The sequence below is a fragment of the Notechis scutatus genome, chromosome 7, assembly GCF_049901735.1.
Source record: "Notechis scutatus isolate UNSWTSFEM ecotype Mainland chromosome 7, rNotScu1.2, whole genome shotgun sequence".
In the NCBI taxonomy this organism is placed as follows: domain Eukaryota; kingdom Metazoa; phylum Chordata; class Lepidosauria; order Squamata; family Elapidae; genus Notechis; species Notechis scutatus.
This window is the reverse complement of record NC_142015.1, coordinates 6,005,150-6,032,265: the sequence shown is the minus strand read 5'-3', so window position 1 is coordinate 6,032,265 and position 27,116 is coordinate 6,005,150. Positions and strand designations below refer to the sequence as shown.

Genomic DNA, 27,116 nt, shown 5'->3' with positions numbered 1-27,116 from the left:
GCCTCAGGTAATAGAATCTCTGCTGGGCCCTTTTGACCAGGGCTGCAATGTGAGCCCCCCAGGTCAGGTCCTCTTTTAGGGTAACACCCAGAAACTTAAAACTGGCCACTTGCTCCACTCGGTCTCCATTGATAAGCAAGGGCTAGATGTCTAATCTCTTTTTTATAAGTCACTTTTTCAGTACTTTGGACTGTCATTAGATGATGTCTGTAAGTCTAGGAGTACCTTTAAAAAGATAGCTGCTTTTGCCTCGGCAGTAGCTCTGTGAACATCGTAATTGTGACCTATTTTATAGGGCAAATGTTAAAGAAAACGTTGAGAAATGCACATTTTTGGAACAATTAATGCTTTGATGGTGATAATGTGCTCACACCTTTTTTTTCCCCCACACTCAAAGTGAGTTTATGATACGGGTGACTCAACTTCGCCAGTAAATGGAAGGAAGGAAACTAATGTCCCCTTGAACAAAACTGGCCTGCTGTGGAACAGCCCTTCGGAAAGAAAGTGACAGAATATTTCCACAAAATATCTGTCCATAAATGAGATAAATTTAAAAGCTGGCAAAGTGCCTTGCAGTCCCCGGAATGATTTGTACGCTTAAATTACTTATTCATAGTTTCGAAATTTATATCCTCCTTTGCCGTTATGGTTAAATAATTCTTATCTACTTCTGCCTTCATTCTGTTCTACAAATGCAACAAACATCTTAAAATGGTCCTGTTCTAATTCAATCGCAATTGGCTGGCTGCCTGGATTCTGCTCATATGTTTAGAATCAGCGATGAAGGTTGTAATTCACTGAGTTACGTATTCAGTTTCTTTATTGGGAAGAAAAAGGGTTGGAGAGATGAATCAGCTTGCCTATCATATTAGGAAGGAGAGAGATTGAAAGGGGACTCCTGCAATAATAGTAACAGTTCTCAGAAAACTTCAAAGTGTAACTTGTGATTAATTTTGGAAAATGGCAGTGACTAACCTGTATAATCAGGTTAAATGCGGCTGAAATTGAAACATTATTTCAGAAATATGATCATCTTCTTTTTAATGACCCCATAATCCCTTGCGAGGTGGACTCTGGGCAACTGAATGGGTCTGAGTGTTTACTGGCTGGGTGCCCTTCCTGTTGCCAGTACAGAGTTTTCTTGAGATATATATATATATATATATATATATATATATATATATATATATATATATATATATATATATATATATATATATATCTGCCTCTACCTAGGATCGAACTCACAGCCTCCTGATTGTGAGCCGAGAGCTCCACCTCTAGGCCACCGAACCACTATTTCAGAAATATGATGATTCCCTCATAATACCCTTTTCATTAGAAGTGCAGAGTTGTCCATTTATTAATGAATGTATGTCCGTTGCAGTGGGATATAGTGGTGGTACTGAAATCACTGACTGGTATACTTTCAATTCTCCTAAAACCGTGTTGGCGAACCTATGGCACGCATGCCGGAAGTAGCATGCAGAGCCATTTCCCCCGGCACGTGAGAGGTCGCCTGGAAGAGCCCCACTGCGCATGCGCACGCCGCCACCCGACAGCTGATTGTCGGGTATCTGGCATGCATGCACAAGGGGCTGGGGAATGCATAGGAGATGTGTGCACATGCATAGAGATGTGCGGTGTGCAAGGGGGGATCGTGCACGCATGTGCAGATATGTGCGGCATTTGGGGGATCGTGCGCATGCATAGGGGGCGTGGGAGGGGCCCAGCACACATTGCCTTCTGGGTGCTGGCATGCGAGGCAATTATCGGCACGGGAGCCAAAAAAGGTTGGCCACCACTGTCCTAACACGTAAATGGTTTGGTTTGATCCAAAGTTATTCTAACCAACCTATATCGCACATAACCCAATGAAGCTCTATTCTGAATGAAAGGTTTAAAAAAAAAAATCTCAAGTTGCTCTTGACTTTACATCAGGGGTCCCCAACCCCCAGGCTGCAGCCCACTACCAGGACATGGCCTGTTTGGAACGGGGCCACACAAGAAGCTGGCTGGTGGCGGTGCACACGCAGCTTGACTTGCGTGAATGGCGGGCTGGCACACAGCGTGCAGCTCAGCTAGTGTGAGCAGCAGGCCAGTTACCCTCTGCCCTGCTCACCGGGGCACGAAGCCGTAAACATTGGGGACCAGTGCTTTAGGTCAGTGATCCCCAACCTTTTTTACGCCGCGGCCCGGTATCCCCAACCTTTTTTATGGCGCGGCCCGGTACCGGCATTAGCTGGGCGCCGCCATCTTTTTTGATGAAAAAGTGCTTCCGGTGACCTCACCGGAAGCACTTTTCATCAAAAGATGGCGGCGCCAGCGCTCCGGTGAGCTTTTCCGGGTAGAAATGGCTTTCACCCGAAAGTCACGCGAGCGCGGCGCCATCTTGTTTTGATGAAAAAGTGCTTCCGGTGAGCTTTCTACCGGAAAAGCTCACCGGAAGCACTTTTTCATCAAAAAGATGGCGGCGCCAGCAAGCCAGCGGCCTGGTAGGACTTGTTCCACGGACCGGTGGTTGGGGACCCCTGCTTTAAGTGATTTCGTAGTCCTGTCCACCCAGTTTTCGTGGCAGCTAGATAGAAGCATTGCCGTCTCCCATAATGTTTTATTTTTGGCATCCCAGCACTGTGGCATCTCACAGTTTTGATGGTCTTCCAACTAAACAATTCATCAGGCCTGACCTTGTTTGAGTTTCTTGAAGATCAGCCTTTCTCATCATGTTGGTTCTAATGGATCTTGGCGCTGGATTTTGTTCCTTGTACTTCCTAAACTTGTAGAAAACGCATCAAGGGTGGCCAAACTTAGCTGGATTTGTAGAGATAGTGCTAGATAAAATATTGATTTAGTATTTAGTGCTAACTAACTATACTAACATTTTCATGCTAACTAGCTATAGCATATTACTGAATAAAATTAATAGTCTTGTTTAGAAAACTATGTTGGGAAACAATAGCCTTTAAGTCATTCCCCCGAAATAGCTTCTGTGCATATTAGATTTAATATCCAGAATAATAATCCATTATGTACCTGGATATAAGTCATGCATGTGCGTGTGCATGTATGTATGCATGGATAGATAGATAGATGATAGATAGATAGATAGATAGATAGATAGATAGATAGATAGATAGATAGATAGATAGATAGATCTTTGGTTATTCGGGTTTTCTCCCACGTAAGAGTGGAAGTATCTAGGCAACGTTTCGATGAAGTCTCATTCATCATCTTCAGGCTTGTGTCTTCGGGCTCTGTGCTTCTCAGAGTAATGTGAGCTTGCAGCTGCTTCTTCCTTTTAACTGCTCGTGGGGGTGTGACTTGATTGGGTGGGGGCTTGGCTGTGTTCTGATTGGGTGGGGGTGTGTTCTCATTGGTTGGGGGTTTGGCTTTGTTCTGATTGGTTGGGGGTTTGGCCGTGTTCTGATTGGCTGGAGGTGAGTTCTGTTCAGGTGGGGGCTTGGTTGTTCTCAGGTTAGTCTTAGTTGCTGGGGGATTTGAGCTGGTGAGCTGTGATCCTGCTGTTTGGCTTCGCGTTCGTGGTCGTGCTGCATCATCATGGTGGGTGTCAGTTCGCTTCATGTATGGCTCGGAGGGGTTTGAAGTGGGTAGTGATGCAGCTGCAGTGCGGCTTCTGGTCCGTGGTTGTGTCTCATCTTCTGTGTGGGTGTGAGTCTGCTTTCTACATGGAAGTGTGGTGGTAGCATCTTGTGTGGCCCTCGTGGGTGTGGGTCTGGTGTCATTCTTCATGTTAGGTACTTGTCTGTTCGTGAGGGCGGGTTTCCAAATGGCTGGTAGACGGGAGGTGTCATCTCGTTTATTCATGCTGTGTGGGCGTTTTTCTATCTCTATGGCTTCTCTGATTATTCTGTTGTTGAAGTTTTGGGTTTTGGCGATAGTTCCGGTATTTTTAAAGTCAACCTTATGTCCTGTGGCTTTGAGGTGTTGGACCAGGGAAGAGGTCGGTTCTTCTTTTTTGATTGAGTTCTTATGTTCTTCAATGCGTGCACTTATTCTTCTGTTAGTTTGTCCGATGTATGTGGTGGGGCAGGAGGTGCAAGGGATTTCATATACTCCTTGGTTTTCTAACTCGATTTTGTCTTTAGGGTTTCTTAGGATGGTGGATATTTTTCTGTTTGTGCAGAATGCTGTTTTAATGTGTTTTTGGAGGATCTTGCTGATTTTTTCTGTAATGCCTTTTATATATGGGAGGAGGGCTTTGCCGTTCTCTTATTCTCTGTCTTGGATTTTGGTTGGGGTTTCTTTTTGGATTAGGTGGGTAATCTTCTTTCTTTGGAATCCATTGGCTGTTAGTACGTTAGTGAGAGTGTGCGAACTCCCAGAATTCCTGAGCTAACATGACTGGAGGAGGAATTCTGGGAGTTGAAGTCCACAAGTCTTAAAGCTGTCAAGTTTGAAGACCCCTGCTATAAGGCCTTGCCTCTCCAGTCTTCCCAAGAAAGCAGGACTCTTGAAACTGAAGTTGTTCCAAAAGGAGCTTTTATTGAAAGGCTTGTCATAGCAAGAGGTCTAGGCAGGAACTAAATTTTCCCACTTAAAAACAGCCATCTAAAGCATCCCAACCAAACCCCTCCCCTCAGTACAGCAATGCCAGAAACAGAAACTCAAAGCATAGCAATGCAGGAAACAAAACCAAAAATTCATATAGAGATTTCTCCAATCCTCCCCCCTCCCACCAAAATGCCAGCGTCCCAATAGAAATAATATGCGGCCTGACAAAAGCATTGCTTTTCTGAGTCTTTTTCTTAATATTTTTTCATCTGCTTGTCAGCTTGGCTTTTATGGAATATAGCCAATCAGTGCCCAAAGGTTGCTTAGTAGCATTCTGTGCTGGACTGATTGTTTTTATAAATGCATTTTATTAAAAAAATAAAATTTATCTTGGTAGATTTTTAGGTTTTCTTAGGATGGTGGATATTTTTCTGTTTGTGCAGAATGCTGTTTTAATGTTGTGTTTTTGGAGGATCTTGCTGATTTTGTCTGTAGTGCCTTTTATATATGGGAGGAGGGCTTTGCCGTTCTCTTGTTCTCTGTCTTGGATTTTGGTTGGGGTTTCTTTTTGGATTAGGTGGGTAATCTTTCTTTGGAATCCACTGGCTGTTAGTACGTTAGTGAGAGTGTGTAGTTCGGTTTTTAGGTGTTGTTCGTCGGCTAAGCATTTTGTTCTGGAGATGAGTGTCTCGGCTACAGAATTGATCTGTGCTGGGTGGTGGTGTGAGAGTGCGTGTAGATAGCGGTTTGTATGTGTTTTCTTCTGGTAGATGGTGTGTCCTAGGGAGCCATTGGGTTTTTGTATACCAAGACATCTAGGAAGGGAAGTTGATTGTTAGCTTCTGTTTCCATGGTGAATTGTATTTTGGGGTATAGGCTGTTGAGGTGTGTGAGGAAGTTGTTCAGTTTTTCTTTCCTGTGTGGCCAGATTATGAAGGTGTCATCTACGTATCTGAGCCAGAGTTTGGGTTTGTGATCATATTTTTCTAGAGCTTGTGTTTCAAAGTGTTCCATGTAGACGTTTGCGATGACAGGTGAGAGGGGTGACCCCATGGGTGCTCCTTCTATTTGTTTGTATTTTTGTCCGTTGTAGGTGAAGTATGTATTGGATAGGCAGTGGTTGGTCAGATCTAGGATGTGCTTGGGGGGGTTGTATTTGTTCTGGATGGCTGTCAAGGCTTCTTTTATTGGCACTTGGGTGAAGAGGGATATGACATCGAAGCTCACTAGTAGGTCGCTGGGTTGTAAGTTTTGTTTCTTTATGATCTCGATGAACTGGAATGAGTTTCTTACATGTGAGTTGATGGATTCTGCATAGGGCTGTAGTTGTTTGGCGAGAAATTTGGCTAGGTTTTGTAGAGGTGAGCCTATGGAGCTGACTATTGGTCTAAGTGGGGTTCCTTCTTTGTGTATCTTGGGGAGACCATAAAGCTTAGGGCATCTGGATGATTTCTCTCTGGGTATGATTCTTTGCTGGATTTCTTCGCTGATGGGGGAGGCTTTTATTTTGGATCTGGTGGTTTTTTCTAGGTAGGTGGTAGGGTCTGTGTTTAGGGGTTTGTATGTGGGGTCTTGGAGTAGGTTGGTTAACTTGGTTTGGTAGTCAGATGTGTTCATAACCACTGTCACGTTGCCCTTGTCTGCTGGTAGGATTATTATGCTGGTGTCTTCTTTCAGGTTACGTAGTGCAGTTTGTTCTTCTTTGGATAAGTTGCTTTTGGGTGGTTTGCTAGTGCAGAGGATGTTGGTGATTTCGAGTCTGATTCTATTAGCATCATCAGGGTTGGTTTTGGTCAGGCTGGTTTCAACTCCGCATATGATGGTTTCTGTGGGGATGTGTTTAAGTTTTTCATAAGTCCTGGTCAGATGGTGGGTTTCCTCCCCGTAGAGGTGCAATATTTGTTTTCTGAGGTTCTCGCGGGTATTTGTATGTGGATCTTTGGTTATTTGGGTTTTCTCCTGCGTAAGATTGGAAATATCTAGGCAACGTACGTAGATACGTAGATGACACCTTCATAATCTGGCCACACGGGAAAGAAAAACTGAACAACTTCCTCACACACCTCAACAGTAAATATAAACTGCTTATAGTCAGAAAAAAAATTTAATAGGTAGGTACCACCTGAGCTCAATTAGAATAGAGCTGGAAGGGACCTTCAAGGTCTTCTAGTCCAGCCCCCTGATCAAGCAGGAGACCCCATACTATTTCAGACAAGTGACTGTTTAATCTCTTCTTGAAAACCTCCAGTGATGGAGCACCCACAATTTCTGGTGGCAAGCTGTTCCACTGGTTAATTGTCCTCACTGTTAGCAAGTTTCTCCTTAATTCCAGGTTGCTTCTCTCCTTGGTTAGTTTCCATCCATTGTTTCTTGTCCTGCCCTCTGGTGCTTTGAAAAATAAGTTGACACCCCCTCCCATCCTCTTTGTGGCAACCTCTCAAATACTGGAATACTGCTATCATGTCCTCCCTAGTCCTTTGTACGTACTTATTGATGCTCTAGCCTTTCTTGTTCCATACTACTTTTATCTCTGTCTTCTTGTAAATCTCCAAAACATTAGCCGAAACAGAGTATTAATGGAGCTTCAAAAGAGACTGGAAGACATACTACTGTGCCTAAGAATGTTTTCACTGGTAATCATTCAGTCCTACATTTATTTCATTCTGTGGTTTTGTTTTGGTTTTTTTAACTTTTTTATTTTAACTTATAGAGACCAAATGAAAGGCTTAGCATCCAGTCTGAAAAACCAAGGGAAGAAATGGCAACATTGGATGAAACCCCGGTTAGTATTCTGTGTTTTTAATTGTAGATGGTATTGTACTGTATGACTGTAACTTTGTTGCTTGTATCCTTACGATTTATCTTGACTGTTTCCTAGTATGATTTGATTGCTTATTCTACCCTGTGACTATCATTAAGTGTTGCACCTGATGATTCTTGACTCTTGACGAATGTATCTTTTCTTTTATGTACACTGAGAGCATTTGCAGCAAGACAAATTCCTTGTGTGTCTAATCACACTTGATCAATAAAGAATTCATTCGTTCATTCATTCATTATTAAATCAGGTACGCCTCAAGACAAAGAATTTTATTATCAGAATTATTGGAAGCCTGTTGGCCCAAAATATTTAGAAAGAGACTCTTGCAAGAAACATCCTAACTGCCTTGGCAAAAGATTACAGGAGACCAAAACATCATCTATTCTTATATAATATGCCACGTGCAAGAATGTGGACTAATTCATCTGTGCATTCATCCATACATTCAATAACCTATGCCACATAATGTTCTGCCTCCGAATACCTTATGTGTAATAACACCTTTCACTTTCATACGATGTAATTTCTCTCTCTGTGTGTGTGTGTGATTCTCATATAGGCACAGCAGGTTGCTGCTTCGCTTTCCGTGCAAGAGACAAGCGATTGCAAGTTTGAGGTGGGAGATCTTGTCTGGTCCAAAGTGGGGACGTATCCTTGGTGGCCCTGTATGGTTTCAAGAGATCCTCAACTGGAAGTTCATACTAAAATTAACACGAGAGGTCAGTAAAGAAAAACGCTTGAGCTGTTATTTCAGAAACTATCCAAATAGCTAAGTTGACTGACTCTTCTATTATTATTCATAGTTCAAAATGAGCAGGTTAGATCAAGATTCTGATTAAATGAAAATCAAGAGGTAGCAGTAGCACCTGGACTTATATACCACTTTACAGTGCTTTACAGCCGTCTCTCTAAGCGGTTTACAGAGTCGGCCTCTTGCCCCCCCAACAATCTGGGTCCTCATTTTACCCACCTCGGAAGGATGGGAGGCCAAGTCAACCTTGAGCCTGGTGAGATTCGATCTGCCAAATTGCAGGCAGCCGGCAGTCAGCAGAAGTAGCTGCAGTACTGCACTCTAACCACTTCGCCACCGTGGCTTATGATATAGACAGTCTAAAACAATAGCACTTGGGGTTCCTTACATTCTTTTTTTTTTTCATATATATATACACCAGCATACACCTGCATACTGACACCTGATGAAGTTTTAAAGGTCACAATTGAAGTGATTAATGTTTTTGCATTTCTATTTTTATTGTTATTATTTTTGTTAAAAGGGGAATGTTTACAGTTTGCCTGTGTACTTCACGCAGGTCTGAGAGTATACTTCCCTGAATGAAAAATTTGTGTGGTGGAATTTCTTAGCCAAATGTTTTCTTTACATTCCCTCCCCCCTCTTTCTTTCCAGGTGCACGAGAATATCATGTTCAATTCTTTAGCAACCAGCCTGAAAGGGCTTGGGTACATGAAAAGCGGGTACGAGAATATAAAGGACGTAAACAGTATGATCAGCTGGTGGCAGAGGCTGCTAAGCAAGCCAACCATTCTGAGAAACAAAAGGTATGTACAGTCTGAAAGGATAGCTTATTTTAGCAGAAAGCAACAGAACAGCTGTGCCCACAAGCCCAGATATTTTTAAATGTTATTTATTATTACATTTGTTTGCCACCCATCTCAATGCAATTCGATTCTGGGCAGCTTACAACATCAAATAAAACTACGCTTAACATGATTATTAAACAAACCTACCTATACCTCTTTGAGTTATAACCTGCATTTTTATTGTGATTTTATTATGATTTTATACATACATACATGTTTAAAATAATAACAAAATCACAATAAAAAGTACAGGTTATAACTCAAAGAGATATAGGTGGGTTTGTGTATTTATATAGAAACTTACCAGTCAAGGTAACAAATTACTGTTTGGATTTGCAAACAGACAGATAATGCAAACAGCTCTTAAGGTAAAAAAAACCTGTGTGATAATAGTCTTAGCCATGCAACACTTCTGCGTAAACACATAGGATTTTCTGCATCAGCAGCATGGACTAAACATAGGAGCCTCACAAAATTATCTGTATTATTATTTTGAGAGTTTTAGCTGAAAAACCCAAAAGCAATCTAGTATTTGAAAATGTTTGAACCCTTGGAAAATATGGAAGGAAGAGCTAAGATGTTTTTCTGCTCTCTTACCATGGCATCCCATAAAGCCTCCTTCTAGATAAGTTGGGATGTAATCTGTAAGAAAAAGTTTCAGATAAACAGTAATTATTGTCTTTATATTTGTGACCTCACTCTTCTGGAAGGTACAAAAAATCTACAGTGTTTGCTGTTTTGCTTAGTATTAATTTTTCAGGAATGCGTTCAAACTACAGTAGTAGACATTTGATAAATAAAGAAGTAGTTAATTAAATTTTTATGCAAGTGTGCTAAAGCCAGTGTTATCTAGTGGTTAAAGAACTAGATGAGAAGTGGAGCAAACCCAAATTCTAATCCTGCAGTTGGCACAGAAACTGGCTGGGTGACCTTAGGACAACTCTGGCTCATTTTACAGTGATGAGCCAGCCGAAAAAATAAAACTTCTTGTCACATCTTAGCTTAATAGCATCTGTATTTTGGGTTGCTTTATCTCAGTTTATACAGTGACTTACATATGCCTTCGAGCAGCATCATACTGTTGCTATGTGAATTGAAGAAGCACAGCGCATGGCAGATCAATCCTGCAACTAAGCTAGGATGCTATCAATAAGAGCAGAAACATATTAGTATGTATTATTAATATGTTGTCCTGGCTACCGGCATAGCAACACTTCTACATAAATCTATAGTAAAACCCTCTAGAATAGTTTGTAAAATTCTGGCTGCCACAGAAAAGTCAGAAAAATCAGTGTTGTAGAAATAGAAATATGATGCGCGATTATTGCAATTTGCCCCTTCTTAACAGCAGAGATGGCTAAGGGATGATGTGATATAGATGTATAACATCATGGCTGGTGCTGAAAAATATGTCATCCATTGGCTTTGAACACAGGAAGATTCAGGGACAGAGACAAGCCTTTACTTAATTCATAGTTAAAATGTGGACTTTAGCCATCAGAAGTGGCAAAGGGTACCAAGGAAGATTAGGCAGATCTGTGCTGTCAGTGTCCACTTTTCCCAATGTTGGAAAATGTATATGTGTGAAATAGAATGCTGGATTAGATCCTTTGGCTTTTATTATGAGCTGATTGAAAAGTACTTGCTTGAATCTGGAGCAGAAGTAAGCATCTCGTAGCTTCTGTCGAACACGTAGAATCCTGCTGCTGTAATTTGAAAGCCATTTATTGAGAAAAATGATGGCGTATCCTTTATGGGAAAATTATAGTCAGATTTTGATAGGCTTAACATTTTTTAAAAATACAACACGTCTTGTACCCTATGACTATCATTAAGTGTTGTACCTTATATTCTTGATGAATGTATCTTTTCTTTTATGTACACTGAGAGTATTTGCACCAAGACAAGTTCCTTGTGTGTCCAACCACACTTGGCCAATAAAGAATTCTATTCTATTCTATTCTATTCTATTCTATTCTATTCTATTCTATTCTATTCTATTCTATTCTATAGTGTGGAGGATAATGTTGAAGGCCAAAAATAAATTTTGTTTGAAAATTTAGGCTGCTTACATTCATCAACACTGCTGATTATACTTCTCTTAAACAGTAGGTCTCTATAATAGTTGTTCAAGTCTACTGTGGTTACTATCAAAGATGAATTATGCAATTGTCCAGATCATTTGAATTGTCCAGTACTATAAGGAAGCACCTCAGGTAGCCTTAGCACTTTGTGCCAGCTAGGGTTAGCTTGTAAAACATTTTGAACTCTTGTGACCCTTTTTTGTTAACTGTTTGCATCTTTTTTTCCTCCATGAAGTCAGTCCGACTGCGTTGATAGTCAGGAAAACTTCAGTATCTATAGCATGGTCAGAAATTAAGAAGAGGGGGATGCTTTAAATAAGAATCTGCTTTAACCTGACATTACTAACTCAATCATTTTGCTGCAACCGTCTGACAGGGCCATCTCTCTCTGGAAATACTTTGACATGGCAACTGAAGCCAAGCCTGTTTTCATTTGGGCACAGTTTGTAAGTAGGGGCTGAATGAATGGCACGTCTTTTCTTTCTCTCCTAAGATTCGCAAACCGAGGCCGCAGAGAGAACGGGCACAGTGGGATATTGGCATTGCCCACGCTGAGAAAGCGCTAAAAATGAGTCTGGAAGAGAGGATAGAGCAGTACACCTTCATCTACGTAGATAAAGAGCCAGAAGAGGTGTCCTCGAAAGCCAAACGGATTGTCATGCCTAAGATTGAGGCTAAAAAGATCCGCAAAATCAAATCACCGCCAAATTCTCCGCCAGAACAGACCAATGATGTTTTGGCCGCACCGTCTCCGCCCAAAACGGAGGTCCGGAGGTATAGCCAGAGGAGACAGTGCAGTGCAGATGAAGAATCTCCTCCTGTGAAAATTCAGTGGAAAACTGCTGCGGCCAGAAAATCTCTCCCAGCGTCAATCACCATGCACAAAGGAACCCTGGACCTTCAAAAATGTAATATGTCTCCAGTTGTTAAAATTGAACAAGTTTTTGCTCTTCAGAATGCAGCTGGGAATGGAAAGTTCATTGATCAGTTTGTTTACTCCGCCAAGGTAAAGAAACACAAAACTCTCTTATTCTATCTATATAAAAGTGAAATACCCCTCACGCATCTTCACAAAATCTCTAGAACCGTAAAGCCTACAAACTTGAAATTGGGCACGTATGTTCCTCTTGGCTTCTAGGTGCTCACTAAGAAAGAATTTTTCAGAATGAAAAATTAGTATTTCCTATATTATTATTATTAACACACTCTGATGCTAAGGGGTTCTACTCCCCCTCCCCACCTGAAAAGAAATCTGTTCCAAATGCAAAACACAAGCAGAGGAGAGGAATTTCAGTTTCAGTTTTAGTTTCAAAGCAGCAACCAGCTTTAGTACAGAACAGTTGAGCTAAGCCACGTCCAGGCTCCTTGCTGTCTCCTTGCTCACACAGCAAATACTCTTTCAGTTTCCAAAAAGCCTTCAACTCTCTCACACACTGACAGGACGCTAGCCAGATGAATACCAATGGATGCTGGTAGGCAGAGGCAGAATCCCCCCCCCCCATTATTTTCCTCCCCAAAAACTAAGCCTGACCACATAGTTTCATAGCAAAGCATGGGTATCAAGCTAGTAAAGAATATTTGTGCAAACCAGTATTAAAGATTTTACATTGCAGTCCTCCTAAGAACTACCTGGAAGTAAGTCCGACTGAGTTCAGAATAATTTACTGTGAGGTTAACGGCTTCCTTATGCGCTTTAAGATTGCAAGCAGTATAAAATATTGGTGTGAATTGGTTTGACCTTAAAATGTCAAGAATAGCAATCATTCGTCCTATATTTAGGGTGCTTACTTCCAGGAGAAATAATGTCATGTGAAATTGGCCAGTGTTCTGTGTGAGTTATTAGATCGCATCCAGAGATGTCCCTGCACCCTCTTCAAATTGTTTTTCAGATACCATAATTCTCTACTTTTGAGTAAATATGTGTGGACAGCTATCCACTAGGAAAAAAAAAAGTGATAATTAGAGCGGAATTGTCAACCTACCATCTTTGACAAATCCGCCAACGCGTTCCTATTTCAAAAGAGTAATTTGCAAAAGCAGGAGAATTTAAGATTCCCTTCTTTAATATTAAATCACAACCATTATGCTTAAATTCACCTGTTCTGCTGTTTCATAAGATCATGAGTTTTCTCAGGTGGTCCCTGTTGCATACATGCACGTTCATGGAACTAATCTAGCTACTATCCCTGCTGGCTTTTTTGCAAACAAAAAAAAAAACAAATTTCCCATAATGGCTTACACTTTTGCAGTGGTTGGAGTGTCTCCCCTTCTTTCCCAGTCTCAGGTTTATGGGTTCATTCACTCTGTGCCCAGGCTGGAATCCTTTTGTTCGTTTGCACTTAACATCTATGGAGATTCTCAGTTATCCAGATCATGATTGTCCCAAACACGCTTCTTCAAGAGGTGACTGCACTTTGTTTTTCCTTGAAGTCATTTTGCTTCTCATCTTAAGAAGCTTCTTCACCTCTGACTGAACGGTGGAGAACGGAAGGATTTATATTCCTTGCAGTCATCTGGTCATTAGCATTCTCCACCATTTAGTCAGAAGCAAACAAGCTTCTTGGATGAGAAGCGAAACATCTTCAAGGAAAAATAGAAGTCCGGGTTCTTCTTTTGAAAAAGCACCTTTGGGATTTGCGCTTAACAGTCTTTTATTTATTTTTCATCCTCCATGTCATCATCTTTGTTTTGTGTCCTTGTTTCTATTACTTCTTTTTTTTTTTAATCTCAGTATTCCAAGTTCTAGAACAGTCACGAAATTTCAGACAAGGACGCTGAGCAAGGAGATGGCTCATAATTTAGTAGCATTGTAACGGCGGCACTGTTTGGAAGGGAGGGGAGAACTGCTTGCAATCCAAAAATGCAAGGAAAAGGTCTTGACCAGGTCAACCACAAGGCCCACGACCCAGATCCGGCCCATGGGGTGCTTAAATCCGGCCCGCAGGGCCAGCCTGGAAATAGCAAAGGACCAGCCTGCGGTGCCTCTGCTAGCAAAAACAGGGCACGGGGGAGGCACACACAGCCTCCCCATGGCCAGTTTTCAGCCTGGACGGCATCCTGCAGCACTCTGATGGCCCAAATGGGGTACGGGGGCCACACACGGCCTCCCTCCACTCCGCTTTGGCCAGCAGGAGGCATCCATCCCATCTCCCCTCTCCGCCAGCCTGTGGATAAGAACTACAATGCTGATCCAGCCCTCAAAGAAATCCAGTTTGATACCCCTGGTCTTGACCATTTCCTTTTCAAGGTTGTTCTCCACCTTAAGAATCTCCTCTCTTTGAGCTAGTCAGGAGTGTTCCCACATTTTGTGGATGCCCTTGTTTTATGCACACCCTTCTGAATGTTTGTGTGTGTGTGTGTGTGTTACTGTGCTAAATATTTGAAAAATGTATTTCTTATAGAGACCCTAATTGAGAAATACTCAAAACCCCTTCTTTTAATTTGTAACAGGGCATAGGAAACAAACCAGAGATAATCATCAAAGGGCATGACAAAGTCACTTCCGTCTCCATCCCGCGAACCGAGAGAGCCTCGTCACAAAGTGCACCCTCTCCAGAAACGTCTTCTGGGTTGGCAAGTAGGTAAAGTTTGTAGCTCCTGGTTTAAGGCCAAATGAAACAGATGTTTTCCAAGGGTAAAGTATTAGGTGAAAAACCAAAGCAAAGGGCTCCAACTGACCTTCGGTGATTGCTAAGCTGGTTGATGTGAGCTAGAAGACCATCAGAGAACCCCGAGGCAAAGGATAGACTAAAATAGGCCTTGGCCAACCAATTCTCTACAGTGGTCCATGCAGTTATTGGTAGTTGAGCTGGACTACCCTGTTTCCCCAAAAATATGACCTACCCTGAAAGTAAGTTCTAGCTTGATTTTTTACATGTGCTCCCAATATAAGCCCTACCCCCCAAAATAAGCCCTAGTTAAGATCCCACCCCACCAGAGTGGACGGGTAAAAATTAAGCTAGGGTGGGAATAGGGGGGTGGAGCTGTCCTACTGCTTACCTTTGAACAGTTGTAGTCGGACGTCACACACCCCAACACCTACCTTGCTGGCACATTTCTTCTGCAGCCAGCAAGGCTGGCAAGGCTTTCCTGAAGGCCTCTGTAGCTGATAACAAAGCTCTGGATCAATCCAGAGCTCTATTATGGGATGCAGAGGCCTTCAGGAAAGCCTTGCCAGCTGCAGAAGAAAATATTTCTGAAGGCCTCTGACAGCGAAAAGGAGGCCAGGGGCGATGCGCGCAAGTGAGATTAGTCAGTGGATGACATCCCCTGAAAATAAGACTTGGTGCCGTTTTTGGTGGGGGGAAAATATAAGACAGGGTCTTATTTTGGGGGAAAACACGGTAGAATGAGCCTTGCCTTTTGAGAGGACCACAATGGAAGCATAGCTGAACCGCAGTTGAGCCTTTGCTCATGTCAACAACTGAGTGAAAGTGCAGATTTTCCGACTTAAATCTGTGGCCACAGTTTAAAGAATTGGGGCGTTCGTTTTAGCTTAAAATCTTTGAATCGACGGAATGCACATTTTAAAGTTTGCAGAATTATATCATTAGACTTCCTTCAAAGAACGTGGGACCATAGTCCTTTGTAGTAGCAAGTTTCCAGGAATGCTGCTATAACCATTGACTGCATTACAGGAAAACGATGAAATATCGCACAGCACCTTAAACCAAGGGCCTCCGAATTTGGCAAGTTTAAGACTTGTGGACTTCAACTCCCAGAATTCCTGAGTTAACCTGACTGGAGGAGGAATTCTGGGAGTTGAAGTCCACAAGTCTTAAAGCTGCCCAGTTTGAAGACCCCTGCCTTAAACTATCGTCTTTATTACACTGTGAGCTTTTGTTCAAAGTGCGATTTGATGAATGGTTTCCACCCTGACCACAAAAAAACAACAACACCTTGAACAATAATAGATTTCCTCCTCCCTTTTGAGGTAGGTAAATTTTGAGATATCCAGAGGCTCCTTTATTTTTTTTTTTTTTGGTGCTTCTTCATTTAGAACTGCAGCTGTTGAAACATAAAGGAAAGCAGCAATTAGGAAAAATCCCTACTAAAAACAGCCTGATGGCGATTGTCTCTTGTATTTTGATTATTGGTTGATAATCGGCCCCCGCTATTCTTAATACTAAGAATGTATGTCAGTCCTTAAATACACAGGAAAATTGCAATTCATTGTATCCAACAGTCTCCTGCAGGGAAAACTACAGGTGGCCCTTGACTTACAACCATTTGTTCAGCGACCGTTTGAAGTTACAACGGCGCTGGGAAAAAAACAAATTTTTTTCACACTTGCGACTGTTCCAGCGTCACGTGATCAAAATTCGGCCACTTGGCAACTGGCTCACATTTATGACTGTTGCTGTGTCCTGAGGATCACGCGATTCCCCCCGTTTTGCGACCTTCTGTCAAGCCAAGTCAATGGAGGAAGCCAGATTTGCTTAACAACCGGGGTATGAGCTTAAGAACTGTGGCGATTCACTTAACAACTGTGGCAAGAAAGGTCGTAAAAGTGGGACAAAGCTCACTTAAGAAATGTCTTACTTAGCAACTGAAATTTTGGGCTCAATTGTGGCCGTAAGTCAAGGACTACCTGTATCAGCAGTGTTTCTGAAAGCTGCTGCATATCTGTGATGACCCAGGGTGTGGCACAAAGGCAACACAGTCAAATAAGCAACAAGAGTCCCTTTATTATCTCCAACTTTGCCCCCAATGTCCAGGTTACCTTTAGCTGGAGAAAAACTCCCAGGAACAGCCTTTAACTGTAGAAAATTCAATCCAAAACAGGGTACATACAAACTGTAACTAAAAATCCAAACAAACCAAGCTGAAGTAATTGACAGGACAGGAAAAGGAATTTCGGACTTGAAAGCACAGCAAAACTCACACAGTTGGGAAGATGCCAGGAACACAGATAAGCCACAACGATATCAGTTAAATTCACATTTGCTCCCAACAACTTGCTGTGCACAGCTTCCTCTTTTATAAACTGTGTTCCCAGCTGCACCTAATGAAGGGAATCAGGGCCCTTTCCTCCCCCGTAAGCCATGCAACTCACGTTGCTCCCTTCTCCATTCCTCCCTGCTGTGTGCCCTAGAATGAAGAGGGGGTGGGCCTGGGTCTTCCTCCGAATTCTCTCTCCCTTGTTCTCCCTCTTCCCTGCTCTGCCCAGCCGGCCTTTGCCCTTCCCCAGTTTCTTCCACAGCCAATAGAGCCACACTCCCACTTTCTGTTAACTGTTCGGCCTCCCCCTCCGAGTCAGATTCTGACAATATCCATCCATCCAGAGGAGATGGACATTGCCTGTTCCTCCAATACCAGATGGACTAATGGAAGAAGCAACGGTGGGCCTACCATGGGAAGAACTTCCTCAAAGTCCCATGTAGTCACCTGTTGCATCTTTCCTCTCTCTTTCCTTTTAAATGAATGAATCTAGTCTTATTCATCGGCAAGCTAGAATTTTCTTAGATGAACAGGGGGTGCTCCAGGGGATTCAGCTGCATTCTGAAGATACTTCTAGTCATTCATTGTTGTGTAATGCAAGGAGACAGAGTGGGGTGGGGGGACAATTAACTGGGTGTCTCTTTTGTGACCCTGATTTTTGGAGGGTGGGAGGAAGAAACCTTTGATGTGTACCAGGAGTGGGTTAGGAGTGTTGACAACGTTCTGTTGTGGTGGTGTTTGGAATGAAATAATTAATCAATTTGCAAGGTATAATTCTCATGAATTGTCACCATCTTGTGGTCCACACATTTAACGTGGTGTAGGAGGCATATTCTTTTAGAAGAAAGAATTGTGGCTGCATTAAGTAGCACCCTCCGGCTTCCTTCCTAGATCCAGTCTTTTTTTGTCCCCCTGCCTTCATAATAGATGGGATGGACCACTATCTGAGGAATAGGTTTAAGGAGAATTTGCAGGTAAGGAAATTCTCCAGTCGATAAGAATCCCCTAAAGCAGCAGCGCCCAATCTTTGGAGCACCAGGGACCAGTGCCATGGAGCGAGGTTTTTCCGCGGACTGGAGGGGGCGTGATTTCTCATGCTGCCTGTATCCTGCACATGGGACTTCGCTTGTTCACACAGTCCAGTTTCTAGCATCCCGTAGCCCGGTGCCAGTCCACAGACCGGAGGTTGGGGAACCCCTGCCCTAAAGGATCCTCATGTTCGCTATGAAAATCTGCACCCCGTGTTGTGTGAAGTAGGTATTTGGCCTGAGGTACATTAGAGGCATACATTTTAGGGAGTTTGAACTCTTGATTTTCCTGATGCTGGAAATGAATATAGCATATAGCAGGGGTCGCCAACCTTTTGGACCTCAGGGACCACCAAACTCATAATTTTAAATCCCGCGGACCAGAGACCCTGGGAAAATCCCCAAAAAAGTCTGCAGGAAAATCCCCCACCCTGTTTTCCTACCGATCGATCATTTATTATTTGGGATCGCAGGATACCGTCTCCAGCTCTGTTCTCGGAGAGAGAGAGAGAGAGAAAGAGAGACTTTTGGCTTCATGCAAGGAAAGCAGCAGAAGTCTTTCTTTCTCTCCCCCAAACTCTGCCAGAAATGAATCTTTGTGAGACTTGTTGCTCTGGTGCAGCCTCTTGGAGCAGGATGCCTTGCGTGGTCCCAAAGACTCATTTCTGGCGGAGTTTGGGGAAGAGAAAGAAAGACTTTTGCTGCTTTCCTTGCATGCAGACGAAAGCAGAAGAAGAAAGAAGCGAAAAGAAGCAGCCTGGTGGCTAGATGAGGCGCGTGGGACAAATCCCCCCCCCCCTCCGCCCTTTCCCCCCTCCCCTCACAACCTCGTGTTGTTCGCAATGCAAGCGACACAAGCTTTGTGTTCCCACGGGCCCTGTGGGCGGCACAGCCTTGTGTCCCCGCACAGCCTGGATTAATTGCTTTGGGGATGACATTTCTCTGCAGACCACCAAAATTTTCTCACAGACCACCAGTGGTCCCTAGCCCACTGGTTGGCGACCACTGGCATATAGCACGTCCTTGGATTTCCCGCCAAGTTTTTAAGATAAGTTAGATGCTAAGAACTGTGTAAGAACATTTTAGAACAGTGGATTGACTGTTGAGATAACCCGAAGCTTATGCCTCCTGGACAGGCAGTTAGTTTTCAGACGAAATTAAGAACCTATGAACATCCTTTGATGGTATAGAGTTGGTTTTGGAAAGTTAGCCCCTTCCCCCCCCCTAATAATTTGCATTCTAGAACTCCCCTTTATCTTCGTATTAAAGCTGGTCTTTTCCCGAACTCAGGACTCTGCCTGAAGCACTGAGATGTATTGCCTGCAGCCAGAACGACAGCTGGCAGATTAAAGTCTATGCCCTCAAGAAGAATATAGAGAAATCAGGACTTTGCTATTGAACGCCATCCCTCATTGAGGAAAGAGACAGAGACTCCTGTAATGGAAACCATTCTCTTCCCCTCAGGTTCTGTAGAAAAGAAGCAACAGAGGAGATCAATACGAACTCGCTCAGAGTCTGAGAAATCCACGGAGGTTGTGCCAAAGAAGAAGATCAAAAAGGAGCAGGTTGGCTTCCTCCATGTAGAGAGTTAAAAAAAAATATATATCGTATTCAATACCTGTTGTCACTTTTTTTTATATTGATACCTTTTTATTTAAACCCCACCTACCCTCTCTATTTCCCCCCCACCCCCCAACGTTTTATTTTTATTTTTATTTTTTGGCAGAGGGGGGGATTCCCCTTCTTGAGATCCAACCTTTTAATCAACTCTGCTGGTCCACTAATTTTCCACTGACAGCATCCTTCATACTTTGGAGACCCGAGAAAATAGAGCTGCTCACGAATGTGATATTTGTTTCTTGTTACGAGCTGTGTGGTTTTTATTTTTATTTTTTTTAATGTTTCGGTCAGGTCCCTGGATTGTGCTCTACTTTGTTCACATCTTAGGATAGCCGCTGGGAGTATATTGAGGCCGACACTTGTGGTTTTGTTTCTGTTGTCTTTTTCCCCCCCCTTTCCAAGAAAGTAGGATGGATTAGACCAGGGGTCCCCAAACTTGCCAACTTTTAAGACTTGTGGACTTCAACTCCCAGAATTCTCCAGCCAGCAGAGCTGTAAGTCCACAAGTCTTAAAGTTGCCAAGTTTGGAGACCTCTGGTTTAAGGCAATGTTTCTCAGCCTTGCCAGCTTTAAGAGTGTAGACTTCAAATTCTAAGCTGGCTGGGGAATTCTGGGAGTCGAAGTCCACAAGTCTTAACGTTGCCAAGTTTGGGGACCTCTGGATTAGACCCTCTTGAAAGGGGGTGGTGGTTTCTAAGCATGGTCTTTGCTTGAAGGCCAAATGCCTTCATGCTGACAGCAAGCAGGAAGGAACATAATTCTGGGTTTCTATGGAGATTCTCAGTCATTCAGTTCATGGTTGTCCCAAAGGTGCTTTTTTTTTTTTTTTTCAAGAGGCAACTGGACTTTCTGGTTTTTCTTTTTTCTTGAAAGACATTTTGTTTCTCATCCAAGAAGCTTGGACACAAAGGACCCCTGGTTTGAAAGAGGGGTGAAAGAGGCCTTTAATGTCAAAATTGAACGGCCCTCTCAACCGAGTGGGAGGGACAGGACGTCATCTACCTCCAGTCTACAACACAGTCCTTTCAACAGTTCCAAGAAGGCTCCACCCCCATTTGCACCACTCAGGTGACACTGAGGACTCAGGTAAGCCTCCAAGTGACCTTAATGACCTGCTAAAAGGATGCAGATGACCAGCTGTCTGCAAGGAAGATGAGTCCTTCCATTCCTCACCAAGCTGAAGAAGCTTCTTGGATGAGAAGCGAAACATCTTCAGAAAGTCCAGTTGCCTCTTGAAAGAAAGAAAAAAAAAGCACACCTTTGGGATAATTCTGGGTTGCCTTTTTTCTTGTAAGAAGAACCAACATGTACACAGGGTATTTCTTTTGGGAGATGGGCCTCAAAGGTGTAAATTGCTTTGGGAAATAGCCAGTTGCAAGTGAAGAGGGTCTCCAAGTTGCTTCGTTGCGCCACTCGTGCTATCTGTGGATTCCCTGCATGTTTCAAGAAAGGTTATTACATTTTGGATTTTCTCAACCATTTGGGTGTGCTCCGTGTTTTAAATTCAAAGGGAATTTATTTTGGGACTATCAAGTACAACACACTTTCCCTAACAGCCCAAATGATTTGAAAAAATTCAAAGACGGCAACTTCTAATAAATGTTACATACGATATTTTTATTTTTATTCTTCTTAGTTTTGCTCGCTACGAAGCTAAACATCTTCTGTTTAAAATACCAGTTCATTATTCCAGCTTTCAACTTTGGTTTTGCTGTCCCAGCAATACTTTTCCTGGGTTGGATTTCCAAAATAGTGACTTTAAAGGAAGAAAATTTCAATGCAGGTTTTTTTTTTTTTTAATATTAAAAAAAACTCATTCCCCAAGTAATCTTTGCTTGCCTTATACTATGTAACTAATTAAATCGACATAGTATATTGTACTGGTGTTTTCAGGTAAAGCATATAGGAAAGCTTAATGATCAGAGAAGCACTGTATTGCATAAGCTTGAATATGTAATATGATCAGAAAGGCATACTGATATTTTAGGATTCAGCAACCATATTTGTTCATATCAGTGACTTTCCAAATTAATTCTGCATCCTTTCAATTTTAAGATGACAACTGGAATATTAATTTCAACTGAGAAAGACAAATGTTAATTCTGTTGCAAGTGAGTGATAGCGAAATACAAGTGATTGTCTAGATTTTATATTTGTATATTATCAATTGTATCCTATACAAATCCTTCTATTGTATGTTTTTATCCATTGTACAACGAAATAAAATATTTTTCAAACATTATAGAACAATCCTTCATAAATACTTTGAGATGTGTTTCTTAATCTGCCTATGTTAATTCACCTTATGGAGAACTTTTTATTTTATTTTCATTTTCAAACTATGATTTATAGCCTTAAAACAAAAACAACAAAAAAAGTGCGAGACCTTTTAGCCAAGAAGCTGCTTGCCACCACTACCAAATTCACAACTTGGGTGTTCCCCGGCCGAAAACCAACTTCTCTATGTAGGATCCAAGGCACAGAAATGCCCAAAAGCCTGGAAGGGATTTCACAAGGCCACCACCTGCCTATCGCCATGCGCTGTCTCGATGTTGCTTCCAGCTATACAGAGGCCTGCAGTGCATTTGCATGGCTTCCTTTCCCCCTTCTGCCCTTTGCAGAACTCTATAGAAAGGGGAAGCCCATGACCTCAGAAGCTCTGGCTTCAAAAACGGGGCCGTAAGTTAAAACGTCATTTGGAACTTGAGCGTCTTGCTTTTCTCTCCTTTCATAGCTAATGTTATTTTTATTTTTATTTTATTTCCCCCTTTCCTCTAGCTCAAGGCTTGATAGCTCTCCCTACCCCTAACTCCTTAATTGGTTCTTGGACAAAAATAGAAAAAAAAGCCTTCCTGTTACTTCACGCACACATTGAACGATTTTGAAACAGAGAGAACCGTTTTATGTTGTTTAGGGAAGGCAGTCTTAATTAAATCCACAAAAAGAGAAATATATATTTGGGTTATGGGTGGAGGGGGGGGGGACCCTTAAATGTGATTCCTTATATACTAACTGCTTGCATTGAATTTACATTTCCTCCTTTGTACTAGGGAACAAGAAATGTCTTTACTAACCACCCATTTTCCTGTCTAAACAGGTAGAAACAGCCCCACAGGCAGCAGTGAAGACTGGCTTACAGAAAGGTTGGTGTGGCTTTTATTTCTTGTGGTTTGTCTTGTTTCTCGGTCACTAAAGCTTTTTGACAGACTTGTAAATTAACGTTCTTCGTATGCTGCCAAATAAATGCAATTTATTGTCACGCTAACCCCTCTGTAACCAGGTTGTGTCAAAAGTCAGTGAAGCAGAATCTCTTGACAAAGCAGGCAAAATGAAAGCACAAACACCCTCTCTTAAATCTCCAGTAAGAATAATTACTGGGGTGAGTTCTAGCCTTGGGTGTGGAACAAGTGGTTTTGTGGTATATATTTCATTTCTTCAGAAAGACTTTAGGCATATGGTTCTCCAATTTATGATATCATGGGGAGATTTCTCAGGCTGGAAGAACCAGGACCACACATGGAGCTCCAGTTATTTAATTTATTGCTCATGCCTACACACAAGAATCTAGCCAACCAAAGACCAACACTAAATTGGGCTAGGTAAGAGTCAACTCTAGGAGAAGATCAGGCGAACAGGAAGGCAGGGTTAAATGTGTCATCAGCTTGGAGTCATTGCGGTGTCACAAGAGACCCAAATCCAGCCTCTCCATAAATTCCATTGACCGTTGTCTAGCACCAAAATTTACTGTTAAAGTTGACTAGATTCTTATGTAGAGGTAGCAATAATAAACTGTTCCCTGCTTTGAATTCAATGAATGCTTCTGGCTATTTGCACCTGACATCAACAGAATTCAAGAGGTGTTGGACTTAGACTGTTTATGGCAGAATGGATTTGATTTAAATCACTAGTAAAAAGGCTTGATTTAAATCAACCTGATTTAAATCATAACTTTTAAAAAGCAACTGTCGTCTCTGCTGTGAAATTGTGTGAATGCATCAATGAAGTGCATGTTATCTCCACTTGGATTCATTGAATGAGTTTACCCAAAATGTAAATGTAAAATGTAAAATATTGCAGAATACACACCCTCATGCTACATGACCAAGCTCCATTTCATGCTGAATAAACTTAATTATTAATGTATCTTAAATGGAAAACTATCTTTAGATAGATTGTTATTCCCAAAGCATTTTATTAAAATAAATTTGACTAAAAAACCCATCCGATTTACAAATTTTAAAAATCCATTTTTTAAATTTTTAAAAATCAACGATTTTTATCCACCCTGGTTTACGGGAACGTAACAACTCTAGGCTCCATCCCCAGGTTAGAATGGCTGGGATTTAGGCGTGCTTCAAGTAGTTCTTTAGAGTCCCACATTTGTCATGCTTCCTGTCCAAGCAGAGGCTAGGATGGGAAGGAGAGGTGTTTCACTTCTGCTTCCTTCCTCCAAATTTCTACCATCACTGACACCAAGCATTTCTGCTTGCTTCCTCCAAGGCCCTGTAATGTAATGAATACCATTCAGATCTAGGCATAGAAGGATGTTTGATTTCATGTTAGTTTGATAATGTATATTCGGTGCTAATTGCTTCTGAGATTGTATTTTACGTACGGGGATAAGGTGCCTTAAGTGTTAACAAAATGAAATATCCAAAAACCAACCACAAATCAGTGTCTGCCTGACTCTTCATCCTTTTTTAAAAAATGCTATAAAAACAACTTTATCGTTAAGCAATATTGTTTCAAATTTTGACTTTCCACTCTGTTTTTGAAACAGTTCATCCCGATGCATTCTTAATTGTGTGATTGCTTTTAGTTCTTATATTGCAAGCTGCCTTGGGAGAATTTTAATTTGTGAGATAAGGTATAAATGAGCAGAAGTTATACTGTGTAGTCCCTATCCAAAAGTTGCAATTGGAAAAGCCCTGCTTTTAAAATCATAGATTAGCTTACTGTTCCCGCCCCCCCTCCAAAAAAGTGGAAGAGTTGTGAATTTGAAAAGCTTTTAAATCAAGTGTGCAGTTTGGCTAGTTTTCTTGGCATTGTTCTTAATTTGTCTTTCAGTAGCTTACATATTTGAGAGGTCTTTTAGGATTAATTCCAGTGTGTTGTGTTAAGGTGCCAGTGAGATTTCCGATTCTTGTAAACCTCTAAAGAAAAGAAGTCGTGCCTCCACAGATGTAGAATTGGCCAACTCCGCTTACAGAGATACCTCCGATTCTGATTCAAGAGGACTTAATGATTTACAGGTATTTATTCGGCCCCAGCTTTGAAACTGACAAATAATGTGGTAAATCTGTTTCGCAGATTGCTTTATGTTTAAAACCTTGGGAGTGAGATGTTTGTGGCTGCTAATCTTCTTTGAATATGTTTTGTTTGCAAACAATGTACAAAAACACCCCATTTTAACAACAAACAGATTTTTGACAACAGGCAAGTATAAACAACTGCGACTTAAATGCAGATAGGTTATGTTTCTGCTCCTTCCTTAAGATCTATTGAATTCTGTATTCTGAGTGTTATTGTTTGGTTGTCTTTTCTCCTCATTGGAAAAGGAAAATATCAAAAAAAAGTGGAATTACATAAAATGCTTGCTGCAGTCAAGACTGTGAGCAAACATGAACATTATAGCTTTTAAACAAACTAAATGGGAAGAGTTGGCCCAGAACACTTCAGTAGAACAGTTAAGCCATCACGGTTAGCATTGGCTTGATGGAGTTTGGGGCTGAAACATTGCTTTTCTCTGCATTGTTTAACATTCTGTTCTACACATCAATTTTTGATAATTGTGTGACAGGAAATAGTCAAGAAAGATTCAAATCACAGTAATCTTAAAAGAGTATTTTATTTTCAGGGTGGCAAAGACAGAAGATTGTTTGGGGAAGGCTTGCGAGTAGCAATGTTTCTATCTTTAACTTTCCCACATCTTAATGATTATTATTTCTTAATATTCAAACTTCATTATTAACTGCAGGAAAAATAAAACAATATTCCCCAAATTCCTCTAGGTCTCACCTGAAGCCAAGGTGCCTGAGAAATTAAACATGGTGGGATTTTTGGAGAGTATCCTGCCACCAAAAAGGAAGAGAAGGGAGCGATTCATAGCCACTCCTGATCAGGGGTAGCAGCAAAGCAATTTGGGCTAGAAAAATGATTTAAGAAAGAATTGAGAATAACCCAGGGATATACTATAAGGAAATTAATAATACTGGAAGATGCCCAGTGAGGTAAGAGGAAGACTGGAGAGAACACAAGCAGTCCTCATTAAACGATCCCTTGTTCAAAGTAACAACAGCATTAAATGAAAGGGGGCTTACGACGCGTCCTCATAGTTGCAACCATAGTGGCATTTCAACCAGCATCACAATTCAGACGTTTGGCAACCGGCTTGCAGTTATGGTCGCAGCATCGTCCAGTCACATGATTGCCATTTGTGACCTTCACTGCAGCACTGGGGAAGCCAGCAGGAGGTCACAAACGGCGATCACGTGACATCATGCTTAACGACCATTCAGGATTTGCTGAGCGACCATGATTGGGAGCGATAGAACTGCTATCGTGAGTCAGCATAATCATGTGCCATTGCACTTTTCAGCCGCGTCAAAGGGCTTTCTGGTCTCAATTAGCACTGTTTTCTACAGAAAACAATAGGAGTGTTTGAGAGAGCCCTGGTAAGGATGATAAAGACACAGAGAGGAGAGTTAGTGGGATAGATTTATTTGCCATGGGGTGGTGACTAATTCTGGGAGAGAAAAAAAATTCCTGATCACATTACAAAAGCTATGCCCATGAATCCCACACATGGGGGGCCTTTGTCAGCAAAAACGGGGTTCAGGTGGGCTACGGGCTGCCCTCCTGACCTCTGTTTTCACTGGCAGAGGGTTGCAGGAGGCTGTCGCATCCGAATACAGACCTCGGGAGCCCATTTTCAAAGACAGAGCACTCGGTCCACCACAGGCGCCCCTGACACAGGTGACATCAAGCTGGCCACATCCATACCTTGACCACACCCACCTCACCTCTCTGAGGTCAAATATAATCCTGATGCAGCCCTCAATGAAACGGAGTTTGACGCTCCTGCAGCAGAGGATTGAAACCCCATAGAACAGGGGTGTCAAACCCGTGGCCCAGATACTTCACATGCTGGTTTAGCGAAGGGGCACAAAGTCCCGATACGTCACGTAACACCGCCGTGACGACACCAGTTTTGACACCCCTGCCATAGAATTAACATCGAGCTACCCACATCCGATGAATCCCAATAAGGCAAAACTGGCCAGGTGGTCATTGTAATTGAGCACAATTATATTATTTTCCAATTTCTCCTGAAAGGAGCTTCTGTTGGATAATAGAGCTGAAGATTTGGATTTGGGGAGCTGCATTTTAGGAGCCAGATTTTTCTACTGTTGTGTCTTCAGGGTTCTGGGCCTCTTGGTTTCTCTTTTAGTGTCCTCTATTTGTTTTCCAGTGAAAGAGGCATCTTATGATTTAAATGCCCCATTTCTCTGT

The 27,116-nt window shown here is 42.0% G+C and overlaps 1 protein-coding gene across 4 annotated transcripts in view; it reads left to right on the top strand.

Annotated features, from left to right (window-relative positions):
• The window catches only part of NSD3 (nuclear receptor binding SET domain protein 3), a 121,364-nt gene that overhangs the window by 42,499 nt on the left and 51,749 nt on the right, over positions 1 to 27,116 (top strand). For all 4 annotated transcript variants that reach the window (XM_087969604.1, XM_087969607.1, XM_087969603.1 and 1 more), the window contains exons 3-10: positions 7,223 to 7,294; positions 7,893 to 8,052; positions 8,739 to 8,890; positions 11,510 to 12,022; positions 14,467 to 14,593; positions 19,449 to 19,549; positions 22,702 to 22,747; positions 24,726 to 24,856. In XM_087969604.1, the coding sequence (XP_087825730.1) occupies positions 7,223 to 7,294; positions 7,893 to 8,052; positions 8,739 to 8,890; positions 11,510 to 12,022; positions 14,467 to 14,593; positions 19,449 to 19,549; positions 22,702 to 22,747; positions 24,726 to 24,856 (1,302 nt within the window). The remainder of the gene's footprint in view (positions 1 to 7,222; positions 7,295 to 7,892; positions 8,053 to 8,738; positions 8,891 to 11,509; positions 12,023 to 14,466; positions 14,594 to 19,448; positions 19,550 to 22,701; positions 22,748 to 24,725; positions 24,857 to 27,116) is intronic.